This window comes from Triturus cristatus, chromosome 2_1 (assembly GCF_964204655.1).
Source record: "Triturus cristatus chromosome 2_1, aTriCri1.1, whole genome shotgun sequence".
Taxonomy (NCBI): Eukaryota; Metazoa; Chordata; class Amphibia; order Caudata; family Salamandridae; genus Triturus; species Triturus cristatus.
This window is the reverse complement of record NC_140581.1, coordinates 985,300,942-985,315,704: the sequence shown is the minus strand read 5'-3', so window position 1 is coordinate 985,315,704 and position 14,763 is coordinate 985,300,942. Positions and strand designations below refer to the sequence as shown.

The following is a 14,763-nucleotide window of genomic DNA, read 5'->3' as shown; positions in this document are numbered from 1 at the left end:
TACAAAGAGGCCTCATCCCCGAGCTCCTCCCTCAGTGAGGGAGTTGTAGCCCTCAGCCATACTAGGAGTTACAGCCGGGAGGAGATCCCAGATGAACCATGCCACTCCAGTGCGTGATGGGACTCAGTCCTTAATGAAGGATTCCCTGTGTTATTTTTAAGTCTTTCTTGTGTTAGTTGCTTCAGGACATTGTAGCCCGTCATACCCGCAGATCATTTGTTTTTTCATGTTAGATGTATGGGGATTAATCCGTGTTAGTCTTTAAACTTCACTTAGATCCACCCACCACGTTTTGTACTCCCCCCCCCCCCCCCAGCCACAGCCTGTGCATGTAAGAGCAGTTGGGACCAGGATTTCGAGGAGGGAGAAAATTTAAATTTTCCCTTGTGGTAGTCTGTCAAATCCCCCTCCACCCCCCACCCCGGCTTCACTGCCCTTACCTGCACTGGCCACTTACTCACACCACCTGAAATCACTGTTGTGGCCAGTAAGTCTTTATTTAAAAATGTTTGGTGTGTGCATGCATGTGTGTATGTTTATGCTTTTGAATGGTGGGTGTATGTGCAAGCTTGTGAATGCATGGTTGCTAGTGTGCATGTAGATGGAGTTGTGTGCGCTTGTGTGACCCGACCCCCCCACTACATTTCAGATAACACTGATTTTTCACCTCTATTTTTGAAGCAACCCAAAAGCTGTATGCACTAAACCATTATGCAGACCCACCAACTAACATCCACATAGGTCACGATATCAAACACTGTTCACATGGTTACCCAGTTAAGTGCCGATACCACTTGGTGAGCTGTAAACCTCGGCACATTAGTTTCTCAAACGCACTATGATGCCTCAAATTATTATTTTTTTAACATAGGATATATATATATATATATCACTTCAGCAGGATGCTTTAAGAAGGACTCAAAGGCAGGCAACCAGACCTGTTAACTTGGCTAAAGCTTGTTGCTTTGGCTGACAGTCCCCGTTAGTGTACACGAGAACTATGCGCTTTGACAAGGGATACCTGGTCACACTTGTTTTGGCATAACTTGTGGCGAGTAATTACCTCTCAACACTAACAGCAACGCACGGTTTAACTGACGCAAAAAAAATAAAGGTACACAAAGCTAGAAATTGAGAAACGTTTTTTTATTTTAAATTAAAAACGCACTATTTTAGCCAACATAGATTTTTCTTTTGGCGCGTCTTTTGCCTTTCTTCCTGGAGTGTGGCAAGATTGTACAGTACAGACATGGATGCTGGTATATTTACAAGGTGACAGACCGGGTCAGTAACTCAAGAGGAGCTGCGCCCCCCAGAGGCGATTGGTCATAGCGGTCCCGTTAGTGCTCAGTCCTGGGTCGCTGATGGTTTAAGCTTTCTTGAAGATTCTCTTGGCTTCCACTCCTTCATAAAGATATGTCTGGAAAAAAGGATAAGATAGGGTTGCAGAGTTTAGCAAATTATCCGGACATCTGTTTACTTTCTCTAAAATAAAATGGCAAATTGGGCTGGTCGATAGAACATGGGTCCCCTACCAGTGGGGAGCACCAGCTTGCTGGTCTGCTTCATTTCAGTTAGAAAAGAGAAAGCATGTTAAGCGTTAATACCACTTAATGTAGCAAAATTGATTGCGGTTGTTGGGAGAGGAGGGACATTTCCATATTATAAAACTCCAAAGAAATTAAGACCAGAAAACTTAAGACCTTACAAAAGTATATGCCAACATAAATCCTGACCTTTTGAAATTACCAAATCTTTTTCTGCAGGACTGGATTTAATGTGCATTTTTAATCTCTTATCTGTAGTCCAAGCATGTTTGGAAGCAAGTACCTGGTGAAGCATGTCAATAGCCGATTCGATATGCTTGAATACTCGTTTTTCACAATTTCAAAATGTGATTTTTGGTTTATGTACCCAGAATTATTTTTTTCTACATTTCCCATGTAACCAGTAATAAGGCTACCAACAAATAGCATGGAGCAGTTCTACTCAGCGCCTGGCCCACTGTATACGACCGACTTACATGAAAACTCACCTGAACAAGTTCATCACCAACTATTTCCCTCCGCGTCTTGAGTACATTTCCATTATCTTTCCTCTTAAAGCAGCCAACAAGGTTATCGCCCTCCATGTTCCAGGTGCCCTAAAAGGTAATACAAGAACTTCATTTGAGAATCAGATGTCTAGATAGTTACATGTTTGTCTTTAGACAGCATAGGCATGAGGTATGTTCTTGGAGTGCAGACGGCAGCACTGCCTTGCACCCCTATGGAGTGCTCGTGTGTTTGGCAAAAGATCTAACAGTTGTGCCAGCTGTAACAAAGGTGCTTGCTCCCTGCATTTTGGAGGAACATGAAGATTTTCATATCCAAGCTTCAATTCCACTATAGATCCAGCCAGCACAATGGGTATGCTAATTCCACGCCCTCCAAATGCTGCTTCGTAGTTGTTGAATGGTTTGGACAATATCCAGGGGTCGAGTTTTTCCGGTTAGTAGAGGAAGTCATTTACCAATGTGGTGTTCGCTTAGATGCAAAAAAAAAAAAAAAATTGGTATGGGAGCTCAGGTGTTAGGATATGCAGTCTATCTTCTGATTTGGTTATTGAATGAGAGAATCTTTTCCATCTATGAAAGTGACAGTCTAACTCAATTCCCCTACCACATTTGGCCCCAATATTCTCCTTTAAGGTCTGGCTTGACAGCGTAGCTGTTTGCTACCAAGTTTATTCATCTTAAAATACAGATAGGCGTCGGAGATGCCCAAGCTGCATCTTTCCCTCAGCTCAGGCAGTGGCCGTGTGGCTTATTCTTCCGCCTTTCATGGAATGTTGGAGGAACTTATTTTACATCATAGCAGTGCAGGGCATAATCACTTTTTAAATCTCAGAATCATTGTATGTTTAAATCAGTCATTTTTTCACTGCGGATATTTAGGTTTTAATATTTATTCAGGGCTCTAAAGGCAATTCTTGTCCTTGTATCCCCATAAAGATGGTATCACATCTGAAGAAAAAAACTCAAACACCACTGACAAAGAAGGCAGCCTGAAAGCACAGAAATAGACCAGGATATTGATTCCAAAAATGACAGAAGAAACTCATTTTTGACCACAGGCAGTAAAGTCACTTTTACCCAGTGACAAATTAATTGACAAGGGCCTTTGGTTGCCTGCTAACTCAAAACAAACACGATAAAGCAGGCAATAAAGTAGAGCATCTCTGGTCAGAGACCTTTGTACTACCTCTGGTACCTTGGGATCACGAAGGTGATATGTTTGTGCAAACCCTGGTAATCTTATCGGTGAGGCAGATAAGCTCAGCATTAAATGACCAAAGTCCTGTCTTTTTTCAATTTGGACTCTGAAGGCATCAGCGAAGGGTAGGAAGGTACTGTTTTGCAGCCTCATGCTCAGAAGGCTCCTAAAAAAAACAGTCAAGATAAAAGACTGCAAAAGTGAAAGTACAATATTGCATCAAAACAATATTTCCCGAATGCACAGAGTGGTGTGGGTAAACTTTCACTGGTCACCCAGTACAAAGGTTATTTCTGCCCTGGTCATAAGGTAGAAGCGTAGACCCAAGTTCGCTCTGGTGCCATCTTTGTAACCTGGCCCTCGGTAGGAAGGCAGGACCCAATAACCCCAAGATCAGTTTCAGAGATGGGTAATCCAAGCCAGTTTCATGACTTAACTCGCAAAGAGATTTTTTTTAGGTTGATTCCATGTCTATCAGCACATCTTGGTTGCCCGGCTCAAGAATGTCTCATGCCTATCGCCAAGTAATGGTGACTATGCAGCGGCCTGAAGTGCATTTAGCTTTGCAGATTTATTTGAAGGTGGCAGTGCTTAACTTGAGCCAGTGTTTGGAGGTCAGCGCCTACACTCGTTTGAGCCCAAGACTTTTTTCATCAACAGGCTTCGACTCCGAGCAAGAGAGAAAGGCAGAAAGAAAGGAAGCAAGAGATAGGAAAACAGTGACAAAGGGAAAAAGCAGGGAAGAAGAAACCTGCAAGAGAGTGAGGCTGTGTAGGGGAATTGGGGGGGGGGGGGGGAAAAAAAAAAAAAAAAAAAAAAAAAAAAAAAAAAGTGTGATCAAGACCAGACAGTCTAGATATTCATTAACCCCAGCATCCATCAGTTCCAAAGTTGGTGCACTTTGAAAAAACGTTGGTCTCCCTGCACATGTTTGTTACAAATTAAACAGAAGGTAGACAAGGCAACTGATGTGTTTAGGCATGCCTATCCCCCCCTCCCGATTTCTGTAATTTATGAAGAGACTAACATTTTCCAAATGTTTACAGGATGCACAACAGTATAGTGGCGCCCAAGTATGTGTATAAAACCATAGCTTTTTATTTTATAGCTAAAGCCCTCCACCCATGGTCCGATAGTAGAATGTGAACCTAGACAGAACAATCAGTGTCAGAAGAAAGCTAGACAAAAGTGAGAAAGGCACACACTTGGGGCTATACAGGGTGGGCCTTCTGGACATGCTGCAGTGAAAGAACACATCAACCTAGAAGCCAAAACAGAACACCAGTGCTCACGATCAACACAACCAAGTGAATGAGGCAGTCTGTCGTGAAGAAAAGGGAGAGGGTAAGCCTTCATGGTACTAGGAAGGTGGAAGCAACAATGACTTTATATACTGGAGATACAAGAACATTACCAAACCAGAAATTAGAATTACACACGAGGAGAGGGGCTGTGAGTCAAAGGAGCAACAAAGACTGGAGGAACAACTAATATATGCCATTTTCTCAACTCTAGTCAAATAAGCTCCAGACAAATGTTGCCCAATACACAAATGCAGATAAATACAGCTTGCAAAGAAAATGCTAACGTATCATGAAATAACCACAGAAGGCACTGATGCCAGAAATAAACCCAACGTGCTTTAACTGTGCTGTTTTATTACACTGAGTGAAACTGGGCATGGTGGTCTTTGTGGCAGCATCCAACCAGAGATACGCCAACATAAGCAAAGGATTAGTAACCAATTGCATAAACACCTCATGGACAGTATCCTTATGTCTACAGGTACAAGGCATATCTTACAACTAGTTCCGTCCCGTCTGCCAGGCTGTATTCGAACTCCGCCCCGAGGTCGAAATTGATTTCTAGGGTGCGGAATGTACTAGACTCTTTGACAACGAAGTGGTTTCCGTCCTGCTGGATGGTGATCTTCAGGCCGTCGTGGGCTGCCATCTTCCTCTTCACGATGTTGACACCTAGTGGCAAAGAAGATAGAAGGGTGTAAAACACAGGAGCGCCTGGCTCAGCCAGTGTGGATTTAAGGCAGTCACATTTACAACTCTATAACTTCAGCGTAACTGAACGTGGCGGGTAGTGGCTGTGGGCGATGGGGCTGCCAACTGAGGGATACTTCCATGTGATTGATGCCCTTGAGGACCAGAATGGCCAATCAGATTTTTTGAAGGGGGGGCGGGAAGAAGATCAGGTATGATATGGCACAGTTTCCATGGCAGCCTAAAGGGCACTGGCACACTTTAGGTTGCCTTGTGCCAGCGTACACACCCTTGCATCATATTTCAAGGGTGAGAGAATCTGGCATTGGAAGAGTACCCTAGTTGTACAAACACTACCTTGGCACACTTCGCATGTATGCTGGTTCTGTACAGCACACATAAGATGGAGAAGTGTGCAAACTTAAAACTTGCTCCACTGTTACGCCTGCCCAGAGGTCGTAATTTTTGGGCACAAATCCCCCCCCCCCCCCCCCATTTACAAATGTTGGAGATCGGGATATACCTCAAAGCCCTGGGGTTTTACATGCTTCCTCCAATCTTTTATAGTACTACTTTTCATATGTTGTGAATAACCTTTAGAAAGTTGCCTGGACACCCAAATGTTATGACTTTAGGGGACTTCGCAACACACCCAACGGCCATCCCCTGCCAACACCAGTGTTCCCACCAAAACCTCGACTCGTGACTAAATTCAGCATGCATACAACATTGTGCTTTGTTGCACGTTTCATTTATGTGCTTAAAATGTCCTTAGATTAAGATTCCAACGAGCCCCAATCTTTCATTAGTGTTAGCAGATGACACTTCAGGCTCACCGGGGTGTAATTTAGATGGCCAACAACGTTGTGATTAGGATTAAAGTTGTTTATCTTGCAACAAGGGAAAACTCAGGCCCAATTCACAAAAAAGTGTACATTTACTTAAGAATGTGCGTGGATTTATCATTTCTGGAAATAAAGCCTGAAAGACCACGTTCACAGCAAATTTGGGGGGGGGGGGGGGGGGGATTTTCCCGCTAGGAAAACCTTCACTCCCCTTAAATGAGCACCTTCTAGTTCTAGAACCCCATTAAATACATGGGGTGTACCCTTTCCCACCCAGTGGGACATTTGCTCCTGCACTTTACAGCAGTAAATGTTCATGAGTTTCTTTAGTGGAGCGGTGCCTGCAAAAGAGATATATATAATATACATATATACACCCACCGAGTGAACAAGGATCGTGAGAGCTGAAATGCGCATTGACGACAATGGAGGAATAAACGTACCTTAAGCACCTACTTTGGGTCTGTGTCCGTGACTACTTTGCTGCATTTTTGGATTCTCGCCGGAATATACATCTACACACACAACACAACCTCGAAAGACGTGAAATAATTGGCTGCGGTTGGGTGCTGCAAGAAGCGTGCCCTTCGCACGCAATCTACTCGCTTCAGCAATAACTCCTCTGGTTCCTTGCTTCAAACATTAAACATGTTTTTACGACACCGCAACTGTGTATAATGTCATGAAGTGACACTGGGACTAAACCACGACTTGAAATCTGGTTACAGTGCAAACATTTTCACGGGGAGATTAGATTCCCCATTTATTCCACGGAGCAGGGCGAAGTTTGGCCTTCCGATTCTTAAAGTGGTGTAATTTCACAACAGCGCGCACCACACCCTCAACCTTAATCATACACCGTGTCCTCTAGTCACCCCCTCCCTTTCCAGTCTCGTGGTGACTTGCCGAGGCAAAGGCATCATGCACGTACCTTAATACCGGGTATCGCATCACGCCGAGGCACAGGTGTGTGGCCTCACCCTAGGAACAATTACTAGCAGTTATGCAACAATGTACAAAAGCAAGTTTGTGTGACGCGTGCTGGCAGCATGCCAAACAGTACCAGCGACGACGGGTGCATCTGGTCTGGGAGGCGGAGTATCGATTAGGCCAGGACTCAGGAGTATAGTAGAATAAAAGTCTCTCGGGCCAGTTCCATTAAGGAGTTCACCTAGAACCAATAATTGCTGCCAAGACAGATGCCTTGTTTTGACCCTAGCCTCGCCTACTGCAGGCTGAGTCGTACTGTTGTCTGCATAAACCCGAGGTGCGCTAGAACCACTGCAAAAAAGATGGCGCCAGCATAAGAGTGGAGTTACAAAAGTGATGGGGGTGGGAATGCTGCCAAAATGTCTGTCACTGGCAACCCCTCCGGCTGGCATGCCTCTACATCCTTTTTTGCCCATGTCGCTCCAGACAGGGACAAACTATATGCAAATTAGGCTGGGTTCTTCACGAGGAGCAAGCCAGCCGAACTACAAGTCCACAGAAACAAAAAGCAACAGACCAGTTTCAGGCTGGGGTTAGGGCGCCACAATCTTGCATCTCAGTCTGCCTCAAGGAGGCCTTCCACAACAGCGAGACTTGGTTAATAAATGCATCACAAATGCAGTGCAAGTAGTGGTGGAGTAGGGCGTATGCCAGAGTATCCATAACGGAGTGGGCGTTTGTAGAAGTTGTTGCAGGGTGTAGAAAAGAGATCTTCAGAAATCGGCGTGTTTTTTACGATTATGCTACACTTTAGCAAATAGAACGCTATGCAAACTAGCCCTGGTTAATAAATCAACCCATTTAATTCACTTTCATGAATAGGACACTACTTGCCCACTTTCGTAAACATGCTCTAGTTCTGTACTTCTGCTGCCAAACTAAGGTCCTCCCACCCTCTCTGCTCCATAAACAGACAAGAAGTGGGGTCTAAATCAGCAGTTATTCTATAACACGCCCATCCAAAAGAGCTCTATACAACGTATTCACTCACTGGCCACCAGATCAGAGGCAAGAGTGATATCATTCACGCGAGCAAGAGAAATGCCCTGCTGGCCCCTACCCAAAGGGTGTTAGTGAAACACAGACAGAATTGTGCCTTGGTGAGAAGGGAGCCACGCCTCTGGGCACCGGTGCTTAGCAACTCGAGGCAGGCAAGTCACTGAAAGCTCGAGCCTGGCTCAGCGCGAGGTGCTGTTGGAACCTCGAGCTCATAGCGAGCCGAGCTTTGGTGTGGCTTCTGCCTCTCCCCCCTCCTACCCGCCCTCTACCCAGGATGTAGTATTACAGTCCAGGCTGCTTTCCGACTATGGAACTGGGAAAGCAGGTTCCAGTCATGGCGTTGGTTCAAGAGCCTGTGATGCTGGGCAAATCACTTAATCTCACTATTCTTATAGACAATGCATGTGAACTGAGGCTCATGTAAAGCGCGCCAATACCTTTAAGTCGAGTTTGCGCTATATTTTGAGAACAGCAGAAGAATACACTAATAAGCAAAACACAAAGCCTTAACATAAAGCAAGATAAATAAACAAAATGCGAGTTATGTAGGTGTACACTGTTCTACATGTATCCGCACGCATGTTTGCCCTCCCCTCGCAAACTATTTAAGAGGTTTTGCATTATTCCAGAAAACAACCTTGCCTTAAATATGCTCTCCTTCCCTGCGGCGTGCCTCATCTGTTGAAGTCTGCCAGCACGCATCCTTTCCAAATGTTATTGTAATTGGATTTTTATAGCGCTTGCTATCCCTAACGAGGAGGCGAAGCGCCTATCTGAAAGGAACAGCTGGTTCAGTAAGCAATGGTAAGGCTTACCCATGGTCTCCATGAACTTGTCATAGTTCTCACTCCTGTCCACCTTCCAAAGGCCGTTGAAAGTCATTGTTTAGGCGTAGAGAGCGGTATCTTCCTGGCAGCTTCTGAAGAACCAGAGACACGGACCCCTCTAGCCGCGCTCTTTTTATTCGCCCGCTTATCTCTGAACCAATCAGCGCGCCGATGTGGCGGTCTAAAGCTCAGATGCGACTTACTACAGGGCGGAAAGGTCTCGTTACCACCTGACGCTGGCGCCGCCCCTCGCCTCAGCCCCGGACCCGCCCAGCCTCCCACGCAACGACGAGCTCCTCGGACTGAAGAGGGGCTCGCACCTTATTTGAAAAGGATTATGTTTACTTATAAATACACATTATTTGTGCGTGTACACCAGCGAAGTAAGCGTGTCTACACCTGTAGTTTTTAGATTTTTTTTCATATTGAAGTAAAACTCTCAAGTTTCCTGTTTGAGCCCAGGTATCTTTCTTTGCAGTCTGTGATTTGTAGTGCTTTTGAACTCCAAAAATTAGGACTATAACTCCCAGAATACAAAGAAAAATCCGGATTAAATGGCCTGTGAAATTTGAGAGCTCTGCTGAGTTGCACCTTGTTTTAAAAAGATAACTTGATGCTCCCCTCCTTCCTCCTCCAATTAACGTAACGTACTAAAATGTTTACTCTACAGTGCCGAATACTGCCTGGATATCTGTGTTAGAAGTCAAGGTCAAACCGGGCCACAGCTCCCAGAGCTGTGCTTTCCTGTTACAAACTATTGATTCCAGGTGTGCTTGTCAGCTGACCGCTTCACGAATCGTTCTGGGTCGTTTGCATTACAAGACGCGTGGCGGTGATTGAATTGCCGAATGGTCTCTGAAATTGTCGTACAAAGGCTTAATGGTTAAATAATTGGCGTTAATAGACTTGTTTGGTGTGAAGTGGGTTTTGACCACAGTGGTATAAACGCCGGCCGGTAAGATGCGAGTGGACCTGATATACGGATCTGCAGTGTGAAATAACTGCGCATTGTAACTAAGCAGAAACAATATGTATATTTACATAGGAACCAGAAACCGCACCAATATATTTTGAATTTTAAAAGTGATTGTCGGAGGAATTGTATTCAAGATCCTACAGTCGAGGCTTAGGCTTTGTCATGCTACCCATGTAGAGTTTTTATGTAGTCATCGCCGCCTGGAACTTCATTTTATTTATATGAGGCTCCTTTAACATGTAGTGTCAGGAACACGTCCATGCCTGGGTACTTTTGAAAGCCCATACTACCTGCTTACTTGCCAACTTGAACAAAGATTTCACCGTGTGAAGAGGGGTGGGGGCGGGGCCTCATGCTGAGAAGTACCTAAGAGGTACTTTCACCCCATCCATCCGTAGACTCATCCTTTCACTCTTCCACCCATCCAGCTATTCACTCATCCATCCAGCCATATACCCAACGTACCTTCGATATGTAACTTTAGAATGCCTACTGTCCACCCAGATATCCCAGATACTGTAATTACATGATGCGTGTTATTTTGTGATCGTTTTGCTATGTACCATATAACTATGTACCTACGAGATTGTCTATTCTATCATTGACTTGCATTGAACCCCATGTCATGTACATGTACTAGGTAGCTATGACACTTCCCTGTAAAGCGCTCTGATAGCCGCAAGGGTCTTGTTCGCGCTGTATAAAACTCTCAAAATAAAATGAATAAATACCCTTTCACCCATCCAGCCATCCTTTCACTTACTCATCCATCCACCCAGTCACTCATCCTTCCACCCATTCACCCTTTCAGTCATTCATCCTCCCTTTCTCTCTCCATCCCCTTTCACTTATCCATCAATCCTTCCACCCACCCATCTACTCATCCATTCATGAATCCATCCATTGACCCTGTTACTCATACATCTTTCACTCATCAATCCATCCGTTCTCTCATCCATCCACCCTTTCACTTCTTCACTCATCTATCCATCTTTTTGTCCATTGACATCGAACACACACCCCTACATCCGCAGGCCAGGCGTGGCCTGCGGGGAGCCAATAAAGGGAGGCAGCCCGCTCGGGGGCAGGGCTTCCAACTACAGTACTGAGTGTGGGTGGTCATTGTGCTCTCCCCAGTCCCTGATCCCCCGTTACCTCGACTCTCCTATACCCACAGCCCCTGCTGCTAGGGAGAACAGGACACTGGCGACGAAGGTGGGATCCGGTCCCACGCGCACCCACCCGACGACGACAAGCTGAAAGAAAGTCGGGGTGACACCGGGGACTCCCACAACCCTACAACAAAATCGAGAGGTGAGCGGGCCCCAAGACCACGCGGCCCAACCCCGGTGAGCAGTGAAGGATCCAGGAGGGTGGGCGAGGCACGGCAGCGGGAAGGTGAATCTATGGACCGTTTCTATGCGCGAGTGAGGGAACTCGCAAGCACGTGCACCAATGAAGACCAACCCAGAGCTATACGAAGACAGATCATCCAAGGCTGCAGGGATAAGACGGTAAGGGGTTTAATCCTAAGAAAACCAGGCATCTCGCTTGAGGACATACTCGTATTAGCCCGGTCGCACGACCTGTCAGCGGTAAGGGCAACGGCCATGGACCAAGCCCTGAACAAACAAGCGGGAAAATGCGACAACATCAAGACGGAAAAGGTGGATGCAGTAAAGACGACAGCCAGGAATAAGAATCACAGGGGCACCCGGAAGGAAGGCTCACGAGCAAAATGTGGATACTGCGGATACGAACCACATGCAGCCAAAGAATGCCCCGCACAGGGAAAAACATGCACGAATTGTGGGGTCCCGAACCACTTCGCATCTGTCTGCCGACGGCGAAACCCCACCAAAGGACAGTGGAAACCCAAGTCATTACCGAAAGCGGTGCGGCAACTGTCCCTAGACGACCCGATGCCCTTGGAAGGAGCCAGGGTTGCCCAAGAAAGATACCTGCCTACGGTGGACGACTACTCCGACTCAGAGGACGAAGAGGTGCACATCATATCCTTCGCACAGGAGCTGAAGCGCAGGAGGAGGCCCCAACCGACGTGCACTGTTCAGTTGGGAGGGAATGAGATAAAGGCCATAATCGACACTGGGGCCACAGTGAATGTGATGGGACTGCAACAATTCAATCAACTACGACCTAGGCCACAGATAATACCATCCAGGACAAGGATTTTTGCGTATGGGGCCCATACCCCTCTCCCACTAAAAGGGAAGATGATTGTACCCATCAAGGCGGATGAAGTCGAAGTAACAGCAACAGTCCACATCATTGACAGGGAGGCAGAAACACTGCTGAGTAGCCACACGGCGGAGGATCTAAAGCTAATAGCCTTGGCACACCGAGTCCGAACACATCAGGTGGATGAGCTACTGGCTCAATTTCCAGAACTCTTCAAGGGCCTGGGATGCATCAAGTGTGACCCGATACGACTGCACATCGACAAAACGATCAAGCCGACGGCGTTGAGGCATCGCCGAATCCCGTTCCATTTGAGGCCGGTGGTGGAAAAGGAACTGGAGAACCTGGAAAACCTGGGAGTCATTGAAAAGGTCTCGGGGCCCACCCCGTGGGTGTCACCCATGGTGATCGTAGAGAAACCGCGACAGCCGGGAGCCATTAGGCTGTGCATAGACATGAGACTGCCCAATCGTGCCATCAAGAGGGAACGTCACCTGACCCCAACGATGGACGATATCATTGCCGATGTAAACGGATCAAGGTGGTTTTCGAAGATTGACCTGAACGCCGGCTACCACCAGCTGCCCCTGGCTGAAGACAGCAGGTTCATAACTACGTTTAGCACTCACATAGGACTCCGGCGGTACAAAAGACTTAACTTCGGGATATCCTCGGCGGCCGAGGTATTTCAGAATACCATCCGGGAGCTGCTGTCGGGGTTGCCGGGAGTCATCAACGTCAGCGATGACATCCTCATCCACTCGGCGACGGCGGCCGAACATCACAAACACCTGCGAGACACCCTGGGGAGACTGAGTGCTCATGGTGCGACGATACACAAAGACAAGTGCCAATTCTTTCAACCCAAGATCGAATTCTTCGGCTACGTGTTTAGTCAGGAAGGGATTCAGGTGGATCCTCGGAAGTCAAAAGCCATCAAGGACGCCCCAGCCCCAACGTCACCCACGGAAGTCAGGAGTTTCCTTGGCATGGCAACTTACTGCGGACGGTTCATCCCGGGATTGGCAACGTGGAGCGAACCGCTTCGCGCCTTGACGAGAACAGACACCCCGTGGAGGTGGGGACCGAAGGAAGAGGAAGCTTTCCAGGGGATCAAGACGGCACTCCTGGAAAAAGCCACGCTGGCCTACTTCGACCCCAAGAAGCGGACAGAAGTACTGGTTGATGCGAGTCCCGTAGGGCTGGGTGCGGTACTCACCCAAGAACAAGGGCCGGGCCAGTGGACGGCACTGAGTTTTGCCAGCAAAGCCCTCACCCCAACCGAAGCGAGGTACGCCCAAATCGAACGTGAGGCACATGCCATAAAATGGGCTTGTAACCACTTCCATCTGTACCTACGAGGGCACCCGTTTGTTATGGTCACCGACCACCAGCCGCTAGTGCCACTATTCAAAGGTACCTCACCCCATCCGCCCCCGCGGATAGAGAGATGGGCGGTCCAACTGCAACCGTACGAGATGGAAGTAGTGTATCGCCCCGGGGCCAAAAACCCGGCGGACTTTCTATCCCGTCACCCACCTGCCCCGGACCAGACGGGGACAGATGAAGCATGCGATGAATTTGCCCAGTGGGTTGCCCTCACAGCATGCCCCCAGAACATGACGCTGGACGACATCAAAGAGGGGGCTGAGCTGGATTCAGTATACCGGCAGACTTTGGAAGCAGTCCAGGAAGGGTCATGGACGGGATACCTACACCAAGCAAATGCATGGGCGCAAGAAGACAGGGAATCACTCACCCAGATGTGGCGTATCCGGCATGAACTTAGCGCTACAGAAGATGGCATACTGCTACGTGGGCCCCGGCTAATCATACCGTCGACCCTGAGGCAGCGGGCGATCCAACTTGCCCACGGGGGGCATCAAGGGACCACCAAAATGAAAGCCAGAATCCGAGAGAAAATGTGGTTCCCGGGGCTGGATCAGATAGTCGAAGAACATGTCCGGAGCTGCCTGGCCTGCCAGCTCACAGGCGAGCCGGACCGACCCCAACCAATCATCACGGAGGACGCCAGCCTATTACCCTGGGAAAGTGTTAGTGTGGATTTTGGGAGTTTCCCCGGTGAGGGACACACTCTGGTGGTGGTAGATGCATACTCCAAATACCCCATGGCAGAGAAGGTGAGTTCCACGGCGTTTGGACAGGTGGGGCCAGCCCTCGAAAAGATATTCTCCATGTTCGGCTATCCCAAAGAACTCCGCAGTGACAACGTGCCACCGTTTCAGGGAGCGGAATTTGCCACCTACCTCAGTCAAAGGGGGATCCGGCACAGGCGTATCACACCCCAATGGCCTCAAGCCAACGGAGAAGTGGAACGTTTTATGCGCACCCTAAACAAGACATTTCGCATAGCCATGGTGGAACAGGCTGACCCAGAACAACGACTTCATGAATTCCTGAGGGAATATAGGAGCACGCCCCATTGCACCACCCAAAGGAGCCCGTGGAGCCTCATGTTCCAAGGGGCCAGGAGGGACCTCCTCCCCAGTAGCCGGGAGTGGACGCCGGTGCCCGTCGACCAGGAGGGGACCCAGGAGAGACGCGAACAAAGCAATAGACGAGCCAGTCACCGCCGGAGGGCCGCATCCAAGATACCCTCGCTGGGGACACAGGTGATCATTAAAAACAGGCGGCCCGGGGGCAAATTTCAAACCCGGT

The 14,763-nt window shown here is 47.8% G+C and overlaps 1 protein-coding gene across 1 annotated transcript; it reads right to left on the bottom strand.

Moving 5' to 3' along the window:
• Nucleotides 1-1,131: 1,131 nt before the first annotated feature.
• FABP2 (fatty acid binding protein 2) lies at nucleotides 1,132-9,107 on the bottom strand. Its single transcript, XM_085634273.1, has 4 exons — nucleotides 8,898-9,107; nucleotides 5,058-5,230; nucleotides 2,036-2,143; nucleotides 1,132-1,420 (listed from the first exon to the last, which is right to left on the bottom strand). Exons 1-4 carry the CDS (start codon nucleotides 8,962-8,964, stop codon nucleotides 1,370-1,372), a joined length of 399 nt encoding a protein of 132 aa, XP_085490399.1. The 5' UTR covers nucleotides 8,965-9,107; the 3' UTR covers nucleotides 1,132-1,369.
• Nucleotides 9,108-14,763: the final 5,656 nt, after the last annotated feature.